Source organism: Chlamydotis macqueenii, chromosome 5, assembly GCF_036417535.1.
Source record: "Chlamydotis macqueenii isolate bChlMac1 chromosome 5, bChlMac1.mat, whole genome shotgun sequence".
In the NCBI taxonomy this organism is placed as follows: domain Eukaryota; kingdom Metazoa; phylum Chordata; class Aves; order Otidiformes; family Otididae; genus Chlamydotis; species Chlamydotis macqueenii.
Window position 1 is genome coordinate 42,848,245 of NC_141560.1, and position 24,483 is coordinate 42,872,727.

The 24,483-nt window shown below is 40.8% G+C and overlaps 1 protein-coding gene and 1 long non-coding RNA gene across 5 annotated transcripts in view; both read left to right on the plus strand.

Moving 5' to 3' along the window:
* LOC147600559 (transmembrane protein 263-like) overlaps positions 1-24,483 on the plus strand; it is a 212,516-nt gene that overhangs the window by 12,200 nt on the left and 175,833 nt on the right. For all 4 annotated transcript variants that reach the window (XM_086748851.1, XM_086748852.1, XM_086748855.1 and 1 more), the window contains one exon: positions 3,781-3,868. In XM_086748851.1, the coding sequence (XP_086604977.1) occupies positions 3,781-3,868 (88 nt within the window). The remainder of the gene's footprint in view (positions 1-3,780; positions 3,869-24,483) is intronic.
* LOC147600560 (uncharacterized) overlaps positions 18,980-24,483 on the plus strand; it is a 46,046-nt gene continuing 40,542 nt past the window's right edge. The window contains exons 1-2 of the long non-coding RNA XR_015258672.1: positions 18,980-19,049; positions 22,804-22,930. This is a non-coding gene — a long non-coding RNA (uncharacterized LOC147600560). The remainder of the gene's footprint in view (positions 19,050-22,803; positions 22,931-24,483) is intronic.

Here is a 24,483-nt window from a genome sequence, read left to right on the forward strand (position 1 = left end):
AAGCAATATCTGTGTATGTTACTTCTGCCATGGCTTCAGCTGAAGAAGATTATTATAGAATTGCTGGACACTTACACATGGCTGCTTAGCTGCAGGCTGTTAAGTTTATACAGTAATGTGCATCCCATTTGCCTAGTTATCGGTCAAGGATCCTTGGGAATGAAAAGCTAGATGTAACTGATGCCTCATTCTTGAAATAATAGTGTAAAAAAAAAATGAGACTAACAACTTTAACTATAACTTAGTTATAAATCTTCTTAGATGACAATTTCCTGGAATTTTTTATTTCTGTAGGTTACTGTGCTGCCAGAACTGCAGATCTTATGTATTCATTACCAAGCTTGCAGCAGACCTGGTGAATTGAATTAAATAACTATATAACAGATATAACTATAAAAGCAATGGATGTGCTAATCTAAGATGTAAAGAGACATTGTAATCTTGTTAATTACATCTGCCAGTGTTTGAGCCTTAAATATCACTTCTAGATATGGATACAAGAACCTAGGATCTCATCTACTGTTAACTGTTCTAAGTTTTAATTACTCAGTGAAATTCAGTGCCAGCACTGTGCACACTTACTCGCTGGTCTCGATTTAATGGATAAGCTGAGGTGTGATAAACACAGATGTTTACGAGACTACTTCTCCTAGAGGCTGCCGGTATTGTATGTGGTTATATATAGTGATAAGATATCAATGAGATAAGAGCTTAGGTTATTGTGTGGAAAACATTTCTAGCTTCATTTTAGGGACTAGGAAATACCAAGATTTCTTGCAAAGCAATTATTGGAAAAGTTTGACAAGTGGTTACTTGTCGTGCCATGGTACAGTCTAAACTGTGTTTTTGACTTTTAGCATTGAATTTTGAAATAAAAGAAATCTGTGAATCAGTTTTTCAGTGTTCTTTGGGGAAGATTCTCAAAAAAATACAGGCAATGCACACCAAATGCAGTTCAAAATATGCTGTGTTGTGGTTAATTGGTTTTGAGTACTGAAAAAAAAAATCACAAATTCTGGCCATTTCTGCTAGATATTAAGAACGTTCTATAAAAGCGGTAATCTTGGATTGTGTATTTTTCTTCTGTGGGATTCCAGTAGCAAGTGATAAGGTTTTGAATTGGAGGGAAGTACGTTAGGGCAAATGGCATCTTGGCCCTGGACTTCATCGTGGTCTGTAGTGGGCTCTGTTTTCCTCACAGCTGGATTTGTTCATAGTAGCTTAGGGCTAAGTCTGACCATCAGCTAAGATAAACCTTTATTTCAGGGTAAGTATTGTCAATGATAACGCCCATACTGGAGAGTTGTGTTGCTAGTGAACACTGGGTAGTGGTTCGTGCTTAAGAGGAAAAAAAAACCTGTAATGCCACCACTCACTTCTGATAGCATTTTGCATCCTCTTTGTATTTGTGTGGATGGCAAGAACTGTAACCCAAAGAAGCATTGCTAGCATGGATTGTTACTGGGAGAAACCTCTGAGCTTGTTTGTCTCATAGCAGCAAAGTGAGATAACTGCTTTGAAGAAGGAAAGATAATGTTTTTCTTATTGGCTTTTCCTTAGTCTCTGTAAGTCAGATTGTCTCCTTGTGCAGCATATTAAGGACTTGAGCTTTGGCTTGTGCAGATGGTTCTGTTCCTTTTAAATTAAAATAATTTTGGTGTTGCAAACTGGAAAGCACAGGCAGAAGATTCAAGACTGCTTCTAGTTTAGGAGTTCTTATAGTTGTGGATTAGAATGTTTATTTTCATACAAAAGATGTGGACATGTAGGACAGGAGGTATCAATATTTGCCTTGCAAACATTCTGATCTGGTATGCTAATGTAGCCTCGTCTTCTTTCTCTCTCTGTAGCTTTAATGGGTAGGAAATAAATGTATATAAATATATTGCCTGTGGTTGATGTAGAAACTTATTCAAATTCATATTCTATATTAAATTTGTTGCTTCTCTCCAGAATTGTTTACACATTTTAAAAATCTAGACCATGTTATTTAGGTGAAGTGAGGAGATTGTTAGACCTTGGTGTTGATAACTGACTCCTGGGTTTGATTTTCAATTGGACTAAGTCAGGCAACTTACTACTTTCTCATCTGTACCCTGTAGTAAAAATATTTTTTTTTCTCCTTTCCTTAATAGCTACAACAAGGCGTGACTAAATGTTTGAACTGTTCATTGACCAAAGCTGGGCAGTATTGATACCAGGTGTTTTTAAATGAGGAGAAATAGGTAAATAGCTTAGGTAAAGCTTGCATAGTCATGGGTGGCAGAAATCAAGGTTGCGACAGTGGCACTAACACAATAGACTTGTGCACTTCACCTGGGTGGTCTGTTTTTCCCAGCTGTCAGACTCGTTAAAACGATGTGGTGGTACTTCTTGTTTTCCTATCTGTTTTGTTGAAAAAATGGGGAATGGATGAAAATGTAAGCTACTTGTGCAAAGGAAGAGATTTTTAAAGTGTGTTAGTCTTTATAACATGCAAAATGAAGAAACAGAGAAAGTATGCACTGCTGTTTGGGAGTAACCTTGCAGTCGCAGATTTTGGAAAGTATGAAAATAAATACTGCAGCTGTAATGCTATGAGCCTTTTTCCTTACTGAGTTCAGATAATAAAATCTTGCAAGCTGTTGATGTACCTCTGTTTAAGCTGGCTCCTGTAGCCTTCCAGCTGCATATGTTAATACACATTTTCAGAGAATTCAGCCTACAAACCTGTTCATGTTTTCAAAATGCACAAAAGCCTCACTTCCTGAAGACTACTTAGTTCCCCATTTCACCCTTGACTGTACTAGCATTCCAAAAGAAGAAAATGGGTTTGTTTTTTTTTTTTCCAAAGAGCTCTGTAGCAATGTCTACTGTTTACTTTGCCATTATTTTTATTTATAAAGGTGGTGGCGAAGCAGACAGTGGGTTGTTTTCTGTGATAGTTTGAAACTGAAAAAGCAACTACACTGTTACAGCTCCACAAGTCATGAAAATATTGTGTGCAAAGTGAGTTCAGCAGCCTTAAATACAAGTGAATACTCGCTAAGTCTACGAATCTGGTAACTCTGCTCACATCCTTCCATCAGCAACGTTGCAGGCTCTTTCCTAGATCCCGAAGACTGGAAAGTGGAAATGGAAAACTTGGGAGGGTGATCTGGTAGCTTTCCAGGAGTGGTTAGTTGAGCACGTTATGTAGGGGCATATAGGGGAAAACTGCATGGTCAGTGGACCTGGACGAGTTAGAAGACTGTTAACAAGTTTGCTTTGTCTTCCTTTGGAAAATGAGGTGTGGGGCCATTTGTATAACCTGTATTGATCTCCTTCTGTATTGAACAGGCCACAGACATTTCAGAATCTAGCCTTGGTAAGACAAATCAAAGATTGGATTTTTTTTCCTGAATATTTCAAGTGATGGCAAATCTGCTGCCACCCTTGGTAAATGGGGATTTGAATTTATTATTGCGTTGTGTATTTTAGAAATAGTAATTTAGAAATTGTCCTTCACCATTCAGTTCCTGGTTTTTAGTCTACTCAGACCCTTGTAACTTTGCTTGCTAGCTTGGAGTCCCTTTTTTTTTTTTTTCCTTTTCTTTTTTTTTTTTTTTTTTTTTCTTTTTTTCCTCCCCCTTTCTGTAAGTAATTCAACTGCAAACAAATCTCCCAGCAGCTTTTCTTTTTCGTCAGCTAAAGTGAGCTCCTTTTGTCCTTACTGTCTGGCATACCTAATCCTGTAATTATTTCTGTGGTTGCTTTCTGAACTTTCTGCAATTTACCTCCTCTTGCTGTTCTGTTCTGCAGGGACCTAGCTTAGAAACACAGATGGTGGAAGATGAAACTGAGACAAGTGAAGAACTGCCTCCTCATCTGCGGGAAGAGCCTCCCGAAGGTACAGTACTAGCAGTCGATATAAACTCTCTGCATTAAATTGGGGAAAATGTTCTGGCTAAGGAAGTCTTACTTATTTGTCTGTCTGTCTGACCTGAGAGCCTACATCTGCCTGTTTTCTGAGTGATAAAGCTTTGTCAATGCTGACAGCTGAGCCAGCCTCCCAGCCAGAGGTCTGGTGGGTCTAAGCCTACTTTTGCATTCAAAGAAAGCTGCACCCACTGTGGTGTGGATGTTGCTCTGCATTCTTTTTAACAATATGGTTTCTGATTAAAATTGTCCTGCTTGATCATCCTGTCTGTAGGCTTAGGAATAAAATGCTTCTTCTACTGTCTTGTTTATGATGTTTTGAGCCTTCATTAGGGAAGACTTCCTAAGTAGTCATCCGTTCTCTCCTTACCTGTCTCTGCAGCATCCTGCTATTGAAATTGTCCCCAGCAGAGACTTGTCGAAGTTAGGTATTCTAGTGATTTTGTTTGTTTCCGCTGTCTCTCTTGGAAGCCAGTTTAACTGTCTGAGGAGGAGGCAGTGAGACGCTGTCAGTCAGTAGAAGCCTCAAAAATGTCAATTTTAATTAAAAACCTTGTTTGCAGTGACATGCCCTGGATTTATACAAGGAATGGATTTTTTCCCACTGTGTAAATGTTGTAGACGTTGTATGTATGCAAAAAAATAGGTGCCGCTTTCTTTTGAACGGAAGCTGCTAATGTTGCCGCAAGTGACAATACACTTTGAGCTTTGTCTGCAGTTCAGTGACTTTTAAAACACAGTCACTCATAATCGTTGTGGATGGCTTAAACAACCCAGAAAGTGCTGAGATTCGTATTAGCAACTTACTGTTAAAATACCATGGCATGTCTCTGGGAAACGTGAATGTGTTTTATATTTTTCCTTTAAGAAAATAAGATGCTGATATAGTATTTATACAGACAGCCGTTCCTAAAGGGAATGTGAACCAAGTAGATGGTTTTAGGAACGTGCTGCTAAATCCCTTCTTGTTGAGCATTCTGTTACAGTTTTCTCATTAGGTTGTAATTTCTTGTTCTGCCATTTCATGCACTCTGTGTTGGCAATTACAGTATATAGAGGTAAGTGAAAGGCAGTTCGCTTTTTGCAACTCCTAAAAAGCCAGAAGGAAATAAATGTGGAAGATGTTGTTGTTACTATATATATACACAGAGGATACAATTTTTTTTTTCTTCTTTCCCCCTTCTTTCTTCGTAAGTAATGCCAAGTCAGCATGTAGTGACAATGCCTTGCTGAAGTAAGAATTCTGGTCACTAGCCTGAGCTGATGATTCCATGAGCCTAGAGACTGTATCCTGGTATGTAAAACACAGGAGATAAACTGATGAGACAAGGTATCAGGCATAGTCTTAGATTTTGGACTATGGCTTTGAACTGTGTAATTAGAAGGGGGTTTGTTGTTTGTTTTTTGTTTTTGTTTTTAATGTGTCTAAGTATCTTCGCAAACCAAGGTTTTGCAATTGCAAATGTTTGCTTCTGCCTGCAACTCTGCTGGTTTGAATGATGATGAAAAATGTCGGTATTAGTATTCCACTTCTGTGACCTGTTGGGTGGTCTGAGAAGTATGTGCTCCGGATATGCACGCTTTGCTGGTGTGAGGAAAAAGAACTGTAACAGTTGAGCTGATTTGGTTAAGCAGTGGTGCAGTAGGTACTGTGAATTCTTTTAATGTCTGAGCTCAGTATGTACTTTTTGAATTTACAGTGATGTTAAGAGTAGCAAAATATGAGGGATATTGAGAGCACAACTGAAACTAGAAACTGCTTGCAAAAAGAAGTGGAAAGATTGTTCCTGAAAGAGAGCCAGCAGGATTATGCTGAAGTTATAGCTGTCTCTGTGTATTAGTGGAGCTGAGTAACAGGAGTCTTCCTTGGAAGCTGCTGCCTATCAACATAGACTAACCAGAATTACTATGAAGACTGTGTAGTTGCAAGACTGATTACAAACACCCCATGAAAGAAATAGATCTGTGAAGGTCTTTTACTATTAAATGTCATTAAGTGCTATCTTCTTGTTGTTGCTCTTCTACTGATTTCTGGTTTATTCTGATAGCACTTTCCTAGTTAAATCAAATGCTGTGCAATAAATAAACCAACCGTGTTGTCATGACTGCTGCACTCTTGTTTCCTGGGATCCATGAATTGGAGACTATGTCTGCTTGCCTTCAGATAATGAGCGCATAAGGGATGGAAAGCTCTCCAGAGTCCGTCTCCTTCTAGCACAATCCGTTATTTCACCAGATTGCATCACAGTGACTTCTTTTTCTAGCTTGCACTGCATATTTACTCCCCTCCTGAAAGCAGAATTGGAAGCACTGTGCTATAGAAATACTGCAGTGAAATAAAAGGTTACCCTTCAGGGACTGTCATGTTTCTGAACAGTATTGCAGCCGGCCGCCTACAAATAAAGGGTCGATTTTACAAGTCCATCATATACGTAGCTGAATTGAATGTGTGTGTGTGGGCAACAAGCAGTACAGAATAGCAAACGTTGGTTTTGGGTGTAGTGTGGTGGCCTGTCATTATAGGAGGAAGTTTTGTGATTTCAAAAGGAGATTTGCCAGGAAATCCCCAAAAGGTAACCAAGGCAGAGTCTAGTATCTGTGTGTAACCTGAATCCATTTATTTTATCTGCTGTCAGAGTTAACTGTTTTGTATTTAAATAAGTCAACAGAGTAAATCAATAAAAAGTGTAGCTGATACAAGATCCTGTAAGTGATACTAGAAATCAAGAAGGGCTTTTTATTTTATAATGGAGACACGTTATTGGCAACGGCGTTGATACACTGGTGCCCCGTCTGGAGAGGAGGTGCAGGCGGCGCGGTTCGCTCGGCGGGGCCGCAGCCGTGCGCGGCGGGGCTTCCGCGCCTGCGGCCGCGGGGGGGCGCTGCAGGCCCGGCGATGCTGCAGGTGCCGCCCGGCCAGGCCGCACGGAGCGGGGGGCGCGGCGCCGCTGCCCTGGTTCGGTGGGCTCGGGCGGGACCAAGCCCGGGTTTCAGAAAGTGCTTAAACCTATTAACTCCTGCCGGTGATCTGCTTTGTGATGTCACGAGGGAAGCTCTCTGCACTTTCTGCCTCAGGAAGGCTATTTATCTCCTGATGGTACTGTACCCCTTGACTTAAGGATCCGTCTGCCCAATACACATTTTTATTTTTTCCCCCCCTTCATCTTTCCTTTCTCTTCGATCTTGTTAGCATACTCTCTCCCCCCCAGCTCCAAGGCGAGTGCGGGGAGCAGCAGTCGTTAGCGTTTGGAGCGCTGCTCGGGCCGGGCCGCAGGGAAGCCTGTGTGCCCCGCAGTCACCGACACCGAACAGCAAAGGGCGGCCATCTGGAGAGGAGCGAGTCTGTTCTCAATGGGATGAGACGCTCTCCGCTTTGCGAGGATTCGGCGCTGCTGATCTGCGTTGCCACATGCGTGAGCACTGAGCTACTTTCGGGCAGATTCTGTGTGATCTCGAATGTTTGCTGTGAAGCGGCAGTCTGACCATTGTGAGAGAAGCAGATTCAGTTACCCAAGTACAGCAACACCTTGCTATATATCTGTGCTTCTTTATCCACCGTTTCAGAGTTCTGTTGCGGATGATTTACGGTGCAGTGTTAATTCTTATCATTGCCTTACTTTTCTGTCCTTTTCCATTGAATTACTCAAGGAAGATGATGGCAATGAAATCTGATGGTGATGAAATTTGATGGTGATTAAATCTTCTGTAACATGATCAGTTATGAAACAGCAGCATCTCCTTTATTGGATGACTCGGATCTTGATCTCTTCTATTTGATGAATCAGTGACCCTGACCTTACTCCTACTTCTGCATCCTGTTGCCAGTAGACTGAGGGAAGTGATCCTTCCTTTTTATTCAGCATTGATGAGGCCAGACCTGGAGTACTGTGTCCAGCACTGGGCTCCGACATACTGGAAGGAGCACAGCAAAGGGCTGCGGAGATGATTCAGGGACTGGAGCATCTCTCCATTGAGGAAAGGCTGAGTGAGCTGGGACTGTTCAACCTGGAGAAGGACCAGGGAGGAACTTATCAACACACAGAAATACCTGAAGGGAAATGTAAAGAAGATGGAGCCACACCCTTTTCAGTGATGCCCAGTGAGAGGACAGGAGGCAGTGGACACAAACTGAAACACGACTGAACATAAGGGAACACTTCCTCGCTGTGAGGGTGACCAAGCACTAGAATGGGTTGCCCAGAGGGGTTGGGGAGTGTCCCACCTTGGAGATATTAAAAAGCTGTTTGGATGTGGTCTTGTGCAGCCCGTTCTAAGTGACCCTTTTGGACCCTGTTTGGACAGGGGAGTTGGACCAGATGATCTCCAGAGGTCCCTCGCAGCCTCAACCATTCTACCTCATAGGTACCATCTCTGTGTATTTTAAGTCTCCTTCTGAAGTTTCTGCATATATCCTCCATCTATTACACAAATTCTTGTGGGAAAAGTAGCTTTAGTCTGTCCAACTGCTAAATGTTACACATCTTGGAAATGCATCCTTGGTAGATACTGGGGTACGACTGCAGTTTCTTTTGGCCCTACGTTTCTAACTAGTACTAGTATACTAAAGCTTAGTGCAAGGTGGTTATGGTCTGATTGAAAAGCTGTGTCATTAGTTAACAGCAGTAGCTCCTCTAGGGAGTTTACACATCAGTTATTTCTTCCATGATCTTTAAATATTAAGCATTCAAATTTTATTTGCCAACCCACTATGACCAATTGGGCAACGAGCGTGAGTCTTGTTTCTGAACCGTCTGCTCTCTCTTCTGCAGTTTTCAGACCTAGCGGAGATCTCCGTTCTTTGTTGCAGACAGATTGGGCCTTGTGGAGTAAAGCTTTATTAAAAGCAATGGGTCTTAGCAGCTCTACAGTATATAACAAATCTTGGGAAATTTACTTTCCAAATAACTGTGGTGTTCCTAATTCAAATTGTTTTACACTTGCTGTGGGTAAAGAGCACACAAAGATAGTTACTGTAAATCAGATGATTTGCACCAATTTAGAACATAGTATCTTCTGTGAGCCTTATAATCTGTCTCCATGGAGGCATACAGCCTTTTCTGCTGTTTTATATCTTCTACAAGATAAAAGTATATTGCATACTTCTGTGGGAAGCTTTAGGACTCCATATCCACAGTTTGGGATTCTCCGATCCAAAGTATCGGGGATTTTTGTGAATCACTCATTCAGGATTGTCTTTGGATACAAGTATTTTACCTAGATGTATTATCTGTACAGGTCGAACTCGAAAAAAGCAAGGTTGCATTTCAATTGAGCTACTACCATGCATTTGAAATTTCTGAAATTAATTAGACTTTTAACTTCATACTGGGATAATGTTGGAGTATTCTCTCACAAGAACATGGCAATTTCTTGAAGCCAGCAGACACCAGAAGAACATGGCTGTTTAGGCATCTAATCTGAGATGGAAGACATTGAGTTCTAGTCCATGATGTAGGTGTCTGATTTTGAAAAGGTACATTCCTGTAAACAGATCCAGTTTTGATGAATATGTGGCACTTTTCCAATTAGTTTGCTTTAAGTGTTCTTTACAGAGAACAGTCTCCATCAGAGACAAAGTTTTATTGTTCGGCCAAATGCTTGCTGCAGTAAGCACCATACCGAGATTTAAATGCTGCAGACTTAAGCCACACTGTGTTTTGCATCCTCTTGTTGCAAGTAATGTTTAGTATGTTTGTCTCCAAACTGTCTATATCCAAATAATTGCAAAGAAATCACCTTGGAAGATGATGCAGTTAATGGCAACTCCATTTCCTTTCAGTGTTAAGCTCTGCACTGAAAAGTGTTGCTGTTTCTGGTATAAACAAACTTTGTTAAGGTTGCCCGCGGCACTTAGTGCCATCTCTTACATACGTACTGACATATGGATGTGCCTGTGTAGTCCACCAGACTAATGTCTTTGAGAAGTTCTGTGCAGCTGGCAGTGCCAAACTATGCTATCTGCTCAGCCCTCTTCTGCATTCCTGAGTCAAATAACTCTCTTCAGTGTGCTGCCTGGTGAGGTCCAACAGTCAAATCCTTCTACAGAGGAGCTCTTTAAAGGATCTTGTTCTTTCTGTCTAATGGCCAATTGGCAACGTTCTCAGCCTGGATTCACCTGTGCAGTTCTGTGGTCTTATAACTAAAGCAAAAGGCTGGGAACTGGGACAGCTATAATCTATTCCTGGCTCTACTGTTGACTTGTTCTGTGGCACTAGTCAAGTAGTTTGGCCTTCCTTGAACCTTCTTTGTGTATGAAACAGAAATGACTGTTCTCATTTATAAATGAGGTTGGTGAAAAAGCAAATTGTAACTTTTAAAGTTTTTAGAGGCAGAAGATACTTGAAAATTGAAACAGAAAATGTGATCATAATGTATAAATAATACAAAGCTTTGCCTGATATATAACTTGTCAGGCTTTTTTTTTTTTTTTTTTTTGAGTTCTCAAGGAGGTGATTTGACTTGTCAGATAACTTCAAATAGAAAGGCAGGTTTCTTAAAAAGCAGAGAAAGGAATTAGCAATGAGTCTGTCTGTTCTTTGGAGCTGGGACTTTATGTACCTGGCATGTCCTCTCATCTGTAAAAACATTTCCTGAGCTACTTCTGTAAATGGCCTGAGGCCGAAGAGCAGCATTTCAGTATCGTCTGTCTCTTTTTAAGGCACAGATTCTGTGCAGCCATACTCTTCTGTTGGCCGAAACAGTTCTTGTTTCTGCAAAAAGAAATGACCCGGAGTGTCAGCTCAGTCTTCCGTGCAAAGTCTACCTTAGTATTTCTGGTAGAGTTGTAAAACACTTTCACATTTATCCAAGTTCTAATACTCTGTTTCTGTTTAATTTATTATCATCACTGTTTTAGTAAAAGCTGAAATTCTTCTTTGTTTAAATTCTCCAGTGGCTATATTGCTTCCTCATGCTTTATTTAATGTTGTTCTCTGGGGGAAATTGGTGATCTGAAATGGGAGTAATACTCCACCAGTGTCTGTGTGTACCCCTTTTTTCCCCTCTTTCACCGCGCCCCCTTTCTCTATTACGGCTGCTATATGCCTGCTGCTGACAATGGGCATCTTCCATTCAGCAGCTATGTTACATGGTCTCCTAGAAACAGCATGAAAGCTATTTAAATCGTTTTTATTCCACTTCTCCCTCTGCCCTATTCTTTCCTCTTCACTATTTTCATATGATATAATGAGATGTTACTTTGACAGCTCAGCATCCCTTTTCTCTAGCCTACTCCGTGCCCCGCAAATCATGCTGTCACTAAGTGGTGTATGTGTGCACAGCGTAAGCTGTTAATGGCAGCATAAATAGCCTCCAAGTGTCTGGCGGATTCCAGAAGAAAGGTTCTCGTAACTTAAGTGTGGGAAACCTCTTATCAGTGGATCTTGTTAATACAATAACGTTTTGAAGTGACTCAATAACTGTCTGGTTTTCCCTGAGGGTGTTGCACATGGGATGGGGCAACAATAGTTTTTTTGTTTGCCTTGGCACAGTGACTGTAATGTGCATCATGCAAATACAAAGACATTTCAGGGTGACGGGCCAGCGGGAGGCCTCTGTCAGAAGACACATCTTTATCAATTACTAGTGAATGTGTTTTATTTTGGCACTAGGGTTTTGAACTGCAGGAGTGACAGAAATCTGTTTCATGAGAGAAGGCAATGTCTTACTACCTGATTGACGTGGAGACGTTTGTCACAGTTTGTGTACTGCTTAGAGACCTATGAAATTAAGAATGTAGGAGTATATTATTTTACAATGTATTTTCCATTTTGAGGGGCAAAGATAGGAACATAGGGATGCAGCCAATTGTTTTTCAGTAAATCTTTTGGACTTGCAGTTATCAGTCCTGTTGTAAAGGTGAAAAAGGAGGAGGTTCTTATTTGTTCCTAATAGACTAAAAAGGCAAGCAAGTCACACTTATAGCTACAGTCTGGAGTACTAAATAAGAACGAGCAATGCAGTAAATCCAGGTCAGGAGTGAAATTGAATCGGTCTATCAGTGTGTTAACAATGATGATACCTTGAACTGCTAAACTATTAGAGTATTATAGCAGGCAATTAAATCATAAGGTCAGTACAGGAGGCTGTTAATTCTGCCTCCGAACTGAGGGAAATGCCCAGTTAACGTTTCATAAACATCTGTAGTCTCAACCTGGCTGCCTGTCTTGATTTCAACTGTTTGTGAACAATTCGAGCCACTACTTTGATTACTGGTATGGTTGCACCAATCTGGCCTCTCCTGGACTGATCATTTTGGATCACAAAACCTATCTTATGCAGAAGAATAGGTTTCTTTTCAAAGCTGTTTATGAACTTAAGGCTGAGCTGTAAAAATGAGGAGTTTTGTGTCAATTTTCTTGCCCTCTGGGATAGTGTTCTAGAAAAAGAAAATTGTCATCTACTTTGAAACTGGGTGGAACTCTACAGTAATTTTTATAGAGAGCAGTCTTGCACTAGTATGTGATTTTGGAATTCTCTGTCTCATTTTTTTGATCACAGTGAAGACAAATGCATGTTTCTTATTAATGTTATTAATGTGGAGGATTCTCATGCCATTGTAATAATACTTGTTTTTTGTTTGTTTTTTTTTTTTTTTAATATTATGGGGAAATCTGTCCTCTTCCTGTCCGGCTGACACTTGCCTGGTCAGAAAGAGTTCAGCTAAGGCTAAATATTATGTTCATTCCTGTCTCCTTTGCTATGTCCTATCTGTACCACTAACATACTACTGTTTTCAGTTTTTGCCAAGATTATGTAATATTTGGTAGGATATACCTGCTGTAAAAATTTTAGGTGGCTTTATATTTTTGGGTCTTGTATTATGAAAAATTAATGTCTTTTTCAGTTCATGTCCAAAAGGAAATAACGTAATTATTATTAATAATATTATTATTAAAATATTAAATCTAGTTTGCAAGTAATGTTAAAAATTTGGTCATGATACTTCTGGGAATTATGAGAGGGTCTTAGGATCTGGGATTGCTAAAAGAATGTTTTGGAGTCTTCTTACAGTAGAAAGAACTGATTTATAGTCTTGAACCAAAAAAAAAAATAATACTTTTTAGCACCTGAGAACTGGTCTTCGGAATAAGTGTGGGGTATTCAAGAGGTTGGCAGGAGATTAATAGTTTACAATGGGTGAGCCGTTCACCAAAATACCTGTTCATCCATTTGACATCTGAGAAAGAAACTGGTAATATCGATAACTTCTACTGTTTTTACCTTTCTGGAACTTAAATTTTGTTGTAAAGGTATAGTAAAAACAATAGTAATAAAGGTTCTTCTGTATGCAGAAGTTCAAAGTCTGAGATTGTTGTTTCCCTCACCCCCTCCTCTCCAGACTTCCCCAGAGATTTGTGTGTGGTGGTGGTGAGGTATTCTGAATTTATTTTATTATTAGTTTGTTTTCCCTTAGAAAGTTCATATATCTCTTGAATACAAAATTGGAATAATTCTAGCTAATTATGTGAAGTCACCCTCTTGGGTTAAGCCAGCCATTTGTGTGTATTCTGTACTGGAAAGTGTGATTGTATAAAGTGCCTAGTACCTTGCACTCGTCCCTTCAAAAGCCAAAGAACCAACCCCTAAGATTTAACATAATATTATTACAATATGTTGAAGTTAAGGCTTGCTCTGGGAAATGCAAATTGAGGCTACAAGTTTGGTTTAGTGTTTTTATAGCTTGAGAATGTTATTGTTACCTTTATTGCAGTGTTTTGTTCCTAGCATATTGAGGGCTGGTTTTTGCTCAAAATACTTGATTTATTTAATCAAGGAGGTGGGCAAGTGCTTCCAGTCTATGGATCTTGTACCTTTATGTTGAAAAAGGAAAAAACACATTTACTAAGTCTGAATATTGCCTAAAAATCTCCTTTGCATTATGTAAAGAAATCTGTTTCCTGTGAGATCTGCCGACACTTAAGATTGTGATTAGCTGAACCCAGTTGTAATTTAAATACAGCTTGGTCAGTGATTTAAGCTTAATGTGTGCCCACACAGCTACTGAAAGAGATGTTCCTACATTTGGCCCTGGCTGCACCTTACTAGTTTTGCCCTGCTGCATGGCTGTGCGTGTTTGGTTGCTAGCACAAAAGCAGCAGAGCACCCTGAGAGAGAGCACCTCTTCCTGGAGAAAGTGCAGACATAACTGGAGTCAGTGAGTGGACATGTCATTCCCATGGACCATGGCTTGAAGGATGGGTTGTGCAGCTGTGTAGAGCTGGTAGCGTGCATGTCAGCTTGGACGGCACCTACGGTCGGGTTTTCGGTCTGGTATGTGCTGTGGGGCTCTCCTGGCTTCCTCCTTACTTTAGCGAGGTGCAGGCACAGATGTCATTAAAAACCTCTTTTGTGGCAACGTACTGGAGGTCATCTTTCGATGGCCATGTTTCTTGCAACTTCAGCGTTGCTGGATAATTAAGACAGTGAGGAAAGCAGAGGGATCTTGGCTTTCAAACTTACTCCTCCTGGCTCCGATCCGAGTATCATTAATATGACATGAAACGTTTTGTTGGTATTTGATTAACTGGGAGGCTTGTTCTTGTTTTGTGTGACACGTTGTAAGTTAACCACCCGGCACGCTGACATGTGCGATTAAAAACAAACACTTAATGCTAAATTGGGAAGCCCGAGGGCACCGCAGGGAGGAGCCTGAGCGGCCTGCCCGGCGGGGCTGCGCCGGGACCGGCCTTCCCGGCCTTTCTACTCATGGGGCGCCGGCAACTTTGGAGTTCACTCCTGTATTCACGACTGCTTATTTTTCTCTTTCTGCCGCCCTCTTGTGCGGTTAAAACCCTCCTGACAGACTCTGGGAACGGCAAATTAGAGGTTCCGGTGTTGGAGCCGGACGCCGCGCCTTCCCGCCCGCCCCCCGGCCCGGGGGGATTTTCCGCCGGCGCTGCCGCGGGCGGGCCAGCAGGGGGCTGGCGCGGGCTGGGCGCGGCGCTGGCGGCAGAGGCTGCTGCCGGGCCGGGTCGCGGGGCGAGGGCGGCGGCCTGCGTTGTGCCGCGGGCCTCTGTGTGCCGTCTGCAGGAGTTTTAAGTCCTAGCACGTCCAGAATGTGCCTGGACTTCATTATTTTGTAATTAACTGATTAATTTCACAAATAAAAACTGAAGAGTTAGCAAAGTGGCTTTTCCCTCTAGTTCCTGTCTTCGTTCTTGCGCGGTTTTTAACCTTCCCTCTCTTAGCGTGGAAACCGTTTCCCGGTCAGCAGCAGGGCATCGTTAAAGGAAGCCTTACCCACGCAGGGAACTAGGTTTCTGGGTACTAAATACTCAAAGGAGTGAAAACTCCAGTGTGCATAATGGCCGTTGAAGTCTCGGTAGCCCTGAGTTTTATTTTCAGACCTGAAGCCTGCTTCGCAGCGTAACAGGAAACCTTCCGCTGATTGCGTGGGCGCTTCCAATTCCACTTAATGCAAAATATGCCCTCTGACCTGTTTCCAGACAGACGCACATTGCCTGTGAAAACACACACAAATCCTCTTGTCTGGAACCGCTGATCTGCATCCCGTGGCAAAGGCTGGAGCTGGGTGGCCTAGGAAGGCCTCTGCCAGCGCCTCCCGGAAGGAAGAGCCGGGGGAGCGGGCACCCCTCAGCCCCTGGCAGGGCCGGCTGCGGCTGCTCCGGCGCACAGCTGCTGTGGCTGTGGTGGGAGCTGTCAGCTCCACAGCTGAATGCTTTTCTTCCAGTTTGCCTGCTGATTTATTCCCAGAGCAGAGCAGTTCCTCGACTGATTGCTAACTCTGTGAGAATCTGTTAGAAAGTATTTCGGGGAAGGGTTAAGCAGACCTTGTATAACGCTATCTTGTTCTTGAATGCCAGTATGTGGTTTCTTTTACTTTGGGGCAAGTGCAGGGGAAAAAAAAAATCTTGGAATGTACCTGCTGATTCCCAGGTTGAGATTTTAGTCCTTTTGTTTGGAATATTTTTTTTTTTCCAGAGGAACAGATTTTATCCTTGCGGATTATGGAGTATGGCTAGAGTAGAGGGAAAATAGCAGCAGCAAGTGAGCTCCTGGGAGAGGGAGGACACATGTTTTCCTGCTGCTGTCATGAATTACAGCCAGAAAGAGAAATCTGTAAAGACACATAAAATATGGAACAAATAAGAGTGTTTCCAAATAGCTGTAGTCTCCATGACATATCAGCAGTTCTTTTAAATGACCTGTGAATTTATAGCAGCTTCTGACTAAAAAGTGTTTTCAGAGTAAAGGAACAGAGTGGTTTTTTCCCCAGACTTCTTTCTGCAGCACAAAAAAAAAATCAGGATTTCAGATGGAGATAAGGAGGATCCTGAGGGGGACAGCTTGGAAAAAAATATTCTGACAGCCTCTCAGAAGGACCTAGTTGGAGTCCATTAGTAGTCATAGGTTTGATTTGAGATCATGAGAAGGCTTTTAGTTCAGAGAAGCCAACCATCTCCTGCCCTCAGTTTGTCTTGAAAAAGCTCTTGTTCTCAGATGGTCACTGGAGCTAAATTACATCTCTGCCACACTAGAAATCAGATCTATGAGTAATGAGTTGACAGGAAAACAATCTTCAACCCTTCTCGGAGTACCTAGGGTATATACGGGCCGTTACTATCCTTCTCCTATTTATCAGTAGTCTTTGAATTGCACAGCAACTTTTAACTGCAGATTTAGCTCCAGTTTCTAAAAATTGTGGACAGATTTTTCCTTTCAGACATCAAGCCCTTCAGATGTAGAAATCAATCTCTTGTTGGATAACTAGGATTTCACACTGTTTAAAGAGGGGTTTTGAGGGGCGAGCCTCCCTCTATGTATTTTTCCATTTCCAGTGCTAAGTTTGGAATGGACACTATTTGAATTTAAAGCTGTCTTCATTGTAACATGGCGAGATATCCTACTTTGCTGGAGAAAACAATGTGATGTTAAAAAGTAAGGCACTAAATACATGCAAAGCTGAGTGATTTTAGGAAAAGGAGGGAGGAAATACAGGAAGGGAAGAAAGAAGTAGGTAAACTGACTCTGGTCAAGATTTTGACAAGAATGTGATAACCTTAAATGGGGTTTGTCCCCAATAGACACTGAAGACATCCTGACCTTTTTTAACTCTGATTTATTCATCATGGGAATGGATTTCATACCTCGTCCATTCTGTGACTCATGGGCAGGAGTAATTTCTCTCTCAATACAGATGAGTACGCTGTGGTAGACTCCATTTGCCACACTGACAGGAGCAGAGTACCATCAGCCACAGAGTTAGCTGAAGAAATATTTTCCTTTTCAGTCTTGCACTACAACATGTGCTTGATATATGTGTAACAGTAGGATGGTCAGAAGGTTACCGAATTGTATCAAACTCAAGTCATGAATTTTTTCTGAAATCTTCTCACATCACAAGGAAAAGGAGTAACTGTGGCTTTGCTTGAAAGAATTCAAAGAGAAAACAAACAAACAAAAAAGCAGTGGAGAACATTTACCCCCACCAATCCCACTCATACTCTTTTTCCCATAACACAATTTTTTTTTATCTTTTGCATGCAGATATGTTCCTTCTATCTGTAGCTTCTTCAACTGTCGTGATCCTTATATGCTGAATTTGTTTTGTATGACTGTCTTTTCACATGGATGTCCTTGAAAGCAGTAATGGCTCTTCCTTTAGAAAGGGCAGTTATGCTCAGCTTTTGCTTCAAAATAGTGCAGACAGATCAGTTTTCACAACTGTGTTTTCCTCATGGATGACTTTCGGGCGAGAGTGGGAGATACAGGAAGGGAAGAATGAGATAGCTGAGCTGATGCTAAAGAACATAACATTAACATTATCAGCTCATTGTATGTAAAAATATGCAAATGCAATGAAATCTTGTGTCAGTGAACATCAGAGATTAAAAAAATTAACAAAAGCCTAGAATTGTGATGGTGGGTACGAGGAGGAGAGCATCTGTAGTGAAAAATTGTAATGAAAAATTGTGCTAGGGTTTTTTCAAGCACAAATGAGCTACTCACTGGCTCTAGTCAGTAAACAGTCACCATATTAGCGAAGTATTTCAAGGTCATCCATTATAAGTTGTGCTGTCTGTTGGAACATATAGGCAGGTTTCATGTCAGGACTATTCTGCTACTGACCAAAAATGTATTCAGGAAATAACCAAATTATGTGTCTGATACCATAGTGATGGTAAAGCATCCGTAAATGAAGGAGGGGAGAGGAGTGAGAAAGACAAGCATGAGGATACTGACCTCAGTAGAGCAAAGTACTTTTCCATTCTCACCTTATCAGCTTACATGCTGATTTGTGGTTCCAGCACACAAACGCTTTGAAACCTTTTGCAGAAACCATTTCTGCCAATGCATTCTTGCTGCTCAAGCATTTCTTTCTGCTGGTAGATGAAGCGCACATAAAAGGTGAGTAGCAGCTATTAGATGCTGTAGGGGTCTTCAGAGGATCCATCTGAAGTTTAATAGAATCAATTCCCAGTGAATGGAAAGAATCTTTAAAACATTGTTTCTTCTGCTGGATTAACATTCTTGGGGTCTTTCCAGAGATCTAGTAGCTCAGCTGAGGTAGACTCTGCATCTTTATGTTGTTTTTCCTCAGCTTTATTTAGTAAAAGTTTGAAGTCCACTACTATGTCTCTCTCTAGATCTTGATCTACTGGAGATTTTAATTGCTATTAGCTATCGATATGCTACAGACCAAAGCAAACATGAAATGATATAGTCTGTGATACCTATTTGCTTTATGAGATTGAGGAGCCCAGCTGCGATGTCATTCAAACATGGGGCAGAAAGCCTCAGGAGTTGAGGGATTTTTGTTTAAGAGGCTTACGTAGCTGGGCAGCCGTCATCGCTTCAGTGATACATTTGGAGTTTGGTTGCTGGCTCATTTGAGATTTGCTTGAAATCTCAGCTTCTTCATTCAGGGGTCTTTAAAACGGGCAGGTGTAAACCTGTTACACAAAACCTGTGGTATCTGCCAGAGTTTGCCTGCTTTTTCTGGAAGGCTGACAAGTAGAGGCACATTGATGGTGGTTTAAGAAGCTGAAATAATTTGTCAATTTTTTTTTTTTTTATTTATTTTTTTTATTATTTCCCCCCCTTCCCCCCCAAGGTGGGAAATGCTGACTTCACAGGACTCTGGCCTGGTTGGCTGCAGAGGAGACCTCAGTGATCATAACTTATATTAAGTCAGTATGGGCAAACTGATCAAGTCCTCAGATAGCTCAAAACAAAATCTGTATATTGCCTTTCTCATGTCTAGGGATTTTTCTCTCGACACATTTTAAATGTAACGGGAAATCTCTTTGAAAAAGGCTGATCTTATTGCTCTATTTGCCTTGCCAAATCAAAACTGGTTTTAATGTTAATTTCACAGGACCCCTTAAGTCTTAAACGTGTCTTTTAAGACTGGCTGCTCCCTGTCAACATCTACTGTGCTGTTATTAAAAATAGAAAATTTGGTATACTAGGAAATGAATATAGGAATGACATCAAGGACTTCATATAAAAATTAATGGAGATCCTGTGTGATTTTTTTAAAATTTGTTTTAAATTATAAAAGAGCTTCCCTTTATTTGTATAAATATACTGTTACAGAATATGAAAATTCTGCCACTGAATTTTGCACTTGCCTATTCCATGGTAAACAATGCCTTGGCATTTGACAGTTGTGTGATAAAAGCTTTGGTATTTGCAGGAGAAGAATGAGGATGCTTGGCAGGGTAGGATGGTTTAATTTTTTCGCACCACTTGCTGCTGCTGAAATTCTGCCATTTCTCCCCCCTCCCCCCCCCTTATCTTTAGTGATTCTCTCTCCTTTCACTTTGAAAAGGTAATCTACCACTGTCTCTTTGCTTTCATGACCGTTAGCTGCTGACCTTTAACAAGCCCTGTAAATGTTACACTAGGTTGTAGGGTTTGTACACTTTTTAAAAATAAGGAAGCTATAGAGCTGGTAAATGTTCCAGTATCAGTGAAGCTCTTTTAATTGTGTAAAACCCCAGAAGAATGGCTCTAAAGGGACAAAAGGGATGGCCATTACAGAAATGTCCTTTCCTGAAGGGCTGTTGGCTTTTTAATAGAGTTTCCCTACAATACCAGTTTTACTTCTCATTTCCCTTTTTCCTCATCAAGTAATGCTGGTACACTTAATGCACTGGAAGAACAGGTGTGGCACTCTGAATCATTTCGGCCAGCTTTAGTCTGCAGACCAGAACTGTTGATCTAGTTTGCATTGATTACTCTCCCCCATCCCTTTGCCTTCTCCTTACTTCTGTCTGTATGGAACGTGTGATAAAGCTGAGATAGAGCTACTAAAATAGCTATCTCTTTTTTTTTTTATTATTATTTTTTTTTTTTTAATGTTTAACACGTTTGGGTAGCCTGACATTAAATTTAATAAGTTCAATAATTCTTTTTAAAAATTTCCTTAATTAAACAGTTTCACACTGCTATTCAAACCCAGCTTTCCAGTCTATATCTGAAAGGTAGCGATGCTGCCACTTAGCTTGTGCTTTGAAACTATAATGGCCTGTGTGACAGTGTCCAACATGCTGTGATGTTCCCAAAGCTGAAGATGCACTTCCATTTGGAGGGCGAAAATCTATTTGTAATCAAATGAGCGATTCTGATATTAACAAGATGCCAAGTGCTGTAGTATTTCCAGCCGATGGTGGATAAGTGCATTATTAATGGAATGCTGACACCTCTTCCATGCTTTTCCTTAAATAATCTTTTGAAATCACCTTGGGAATCTTAATCCTAAGCACAGCGTTTTTTCTTTGGTTTGCTTCTTTCTGCTAACCCTACAGTATTTCTTTGGTGTTGCTGCATCAGAGATCTAGATGCCTGAAAGTAATAACCTGGTGTTGTTTCTAATTAAACAAGAAAAGCAAATACTGTTTTTGGGGTTCTACAAAAAAAGCCCGAAGCACTGATGTTGCACTGCCTAAGTGTACATGGGAGATCTAGCTCTTAAAGATAACTAAAAATACTTTTTTTTTTTTTTTTTTTTCCCCCTCTTAAAGTGAATATGCTTAATCTGCTGTCCTCTGTAGCCTGAATGTTTTGTGGGTCACTTCTGTCACGCTGGCTAAAAGATTAGCATTGTGAGAACTGCTTGTCTATGTAGTGTTAGTTTCCAGCCTACCTACCACATTTAAGGAAATGCAAAATACATTTTATTGTGTAGTGCCAATACGTTTTATAGGGTTGCTGAAGAGCAACGTCAGTGAAATGAAGGCTTCCTTCTTGCAGCTAATCAATCAGAATTTTTAACTGGGATATAATGGGCTGGGTCACAGCTGCAGTTTTTGGTTTGTGTGTTTGCATCATTGGGCAGGCAGCTTAATTTCCAGTTCTGCCATTCATTCTTCCAGTATCAAACTATCTCGCTGGGTCTGAACGACCAGCTCCTTACAGTACTGGGCCTGGCCTGGCATATGCTAAAAAAGAATAATCTAGCTTAATTTTTAACTTGTCAAACAAATAATTTGGGGTTGTTTGTTGTTTTAAGTGTCTCATTGGTTCCCATGAAGCTGTTAGGATTAAAAGAAGAGTATGTTTGGGTAAATTATGATCTAAAAGATCATATTTCTAACATGGGCAGCTTCTAACACAGGCAGCTTGCCCAGTCCTGGAGATAGCAATGTGATAATTTATAATTTAAAAACCAACTGAAACCCCTGTAACTTGCTCTGTTATTTAGTAGCCAGTATGCAGTGCAAGTTATGTGGTAAATTTTCTATTTTGCCTTGTATTATAAAATTTTCTAGCAGGCAAAACTAGTCTAAGAACGTATTAGTCAATAATGAACTCAAAAGGGTAGATCTGGGTAAGGGAATGTGGACCCTTCTTCTAATACGTCAGGGCACGCTGTCTATAGCAAGTCTTCAGCTTCTCTTCACAAACTTCTGATGCACTTGTAACCTAATGGCACTGTTTTGATACAATCCTTTCATTTTACCATAAATCATGAGGGGGGAGAAGTGTCTGGAAAAGTTTTCCTGGGCATATGCTCTCAAGTGCTGTACTCATCCAGCCTTTCTGATCCTCTTCAAGAACTCTTGGTATTTCTTGCTTTTTAAAGACAATGTGGATTCTTATTCTTTGGTGGCAATAAGCAGATTTAATCTCAAACTGGTCTCATTTCTTCTATAAAAGGTGTGAAATTGTCCTGAGAGGATTTTACAACCAGTGTTGGAAAGAGGAATTTCTACTTGAGCAATGTTGTTTTTCTGCTGGAACCCAAGAGATGTGAATTTTACGGTCAAGCTTGTACGTGTAATTAGAAAGGTAGTGAATTGGAAGTCTAAGATGCATGGCTGTGGTATCTGACCTGAATTTGATCCCTTGGATTTGATCCATGTTTTACTGTTCTGTGCACGCTCTTTCAGTGTCTGCAACTTTTGATTTAGCAAATGTAACCTAATGCATATAAAATACCCAAACCACCAAATAAACAACTGTGTTGCTACTGACGTTATATTTTAATTGGACTCTTGTATAGCTTAGAGGATGGGCCGCAAGGGAGCAGCCAATTACTCTGTGTATCTGTCTAAAAGCCTTTTCATTATAGAATACCGGTTACGATTGTATAGCTTCATATTGTTTCATGTTATTGATTTCCACCAACCCCAAATCGATGGTCCCATTAATTGACAATTACCTTTTTTCCCTATGTTTCGGAAAATTGACATGAGAAACCTGAGGTGTTAAGTTCAATTTGAACTAGGTATCAGTGTGCCTGTTTAATCTTTAACAAGTCCCATTAGGCTCCCAGTGTTATTTTTGCACAGGCCATAAAGGCATCTCCACAGGGAGATGACCCTCTCAGTGAAGGAGAGCAAAGATAGTCTTTACAGAAATAATAGGGAATATCTGTGGTATGGCTTTTTGCCCATCTGTGCTGACGGGAGGAAATCGATATTTTACCGGTTGCAGATGCCAGACTGAAGTTTGGGGCCACTGACAGATACCAGCTTACCTGAGTTGTACCTTTAATTTGTTTCACTGTATGTGTCTTGCTAGAGTTGGATACAAGAAGTGGGATCTTTGTCTCATGTTAGAGGTGAGAATGTTTGAAACCTAAAGCACAGAACTAATTCATTTGGAGGGAGGAACCTCATGTGTAAAATGTGAAGCTGGGGTTTTTGTTTTGTTAGATGAAGATTGCTTTTGTTCAGGATTCTAACTTCCCAAAAATACTTGCTCCTGTATCTTATGTAAAGCAGTCAGCCTTTGATCAATGATGTTTTACATCTACCCTTCTAGCAGCTTCCCCTAGCTTTGATAGCTGCCGCTAGCTAGTCCTCCGAGTTCCATGTCCCACTGCACACGAGAACACTGTTCCTTAATTTCAGTCATTGTGGAAGTGGCAATACAGAGCTGGAGGACAACAGTGTGCTGATAGTGCCGCAGCCCCATCTCTTAATGAACTTTCCCAACAGTCCTCAACCAGGATGATCAATGAGGTCCTTTTATATCTTCAGAAGAGACGCTTCAGGGCGAAGAAGCAATTGGCAGAACAACTCTGTGTTTAATCAGAGAAGCAAAAATGGAGCTACGTGAGAGCAGCTCTACCTAGCCCAGCTAAGCTATATCAGTAGGACTTCATTATAATCAATGGCATCAAAAGTTTTCTCACTATGCAAACTGTTTGTTCAAGCAAAGAGCAAAAATTAACAATGATGTGGTGCTTGATTTCAGTTGATGTTTCTTGGTCTCATGCGGTGGCTCAGTGCTATGAAGTTAATCGTAGGCAAGGGTTATAAATTTGCAGATTCTCAAAAGAATTGTTGTTTTCCACATTCCCCATCTTCTTGTGCACTTCTGTGTCCCACTGTACTCCACTGGCATGCTCTTGAGAAAAGCATAATGAATTGCATTTGCCTTGGAAAGGTTTGTCTTCTGGCTGTTATCTGACACTGTCGTTCCCCTTACTGACATGCACTGGGGAGAGTAAGGGGGTCCCGCAACTACTCGTCAGTGTGAGGTGGAAGGAAGCTTGCTTGCCGGTGAATGAACTCTTGCTTGGAGCATGCAGTGCCACATGCCTGCCTCTGTTTTGAAACCTGCTTCTTGTTACTGGACAAATTCAGAAGGCAAAGAGTAACCTGCACTTACTTTTGGAAGGCCAAAGGTGAGGCACTTGATTCCAAGTATAGAAAGAGATGGAAAATTTATTATTACTATTTTCAAAGATTTACTGGCAACTTCACTCCGTTTCTTAAAAATGGTTGGTTAGAGACGGTCTCCCAGGGCCCACCCTGACCATTACTGCTGTGTATTGTTTTGCAGAACTCATCTTTCTGTCTTCTCGTTGTAGTTCTGGTTTACTGGATAACCTCAGTGACTCAAAATTAGATGATGTTGAGAGAGTTTCTTAGGAAGCTTGTGTTAATTTAGATTAGTCTTCAGAACGTCTTGGGTACTTTCCAAGTACAGACTATAATCCCCCTTTCCCAAAGGTTATTATTCATTGATTATTAATTGTATTAATGTTATCCTTAAGAACTTGTGACTACGACCCAAGGACTCCAAGTTTTAGAGCTGTTCCTCTTTATGTTCTTCATACTTTCTTTCCATTTTTTCTTGATGTGGATTTTAATGAAAGATCATTAT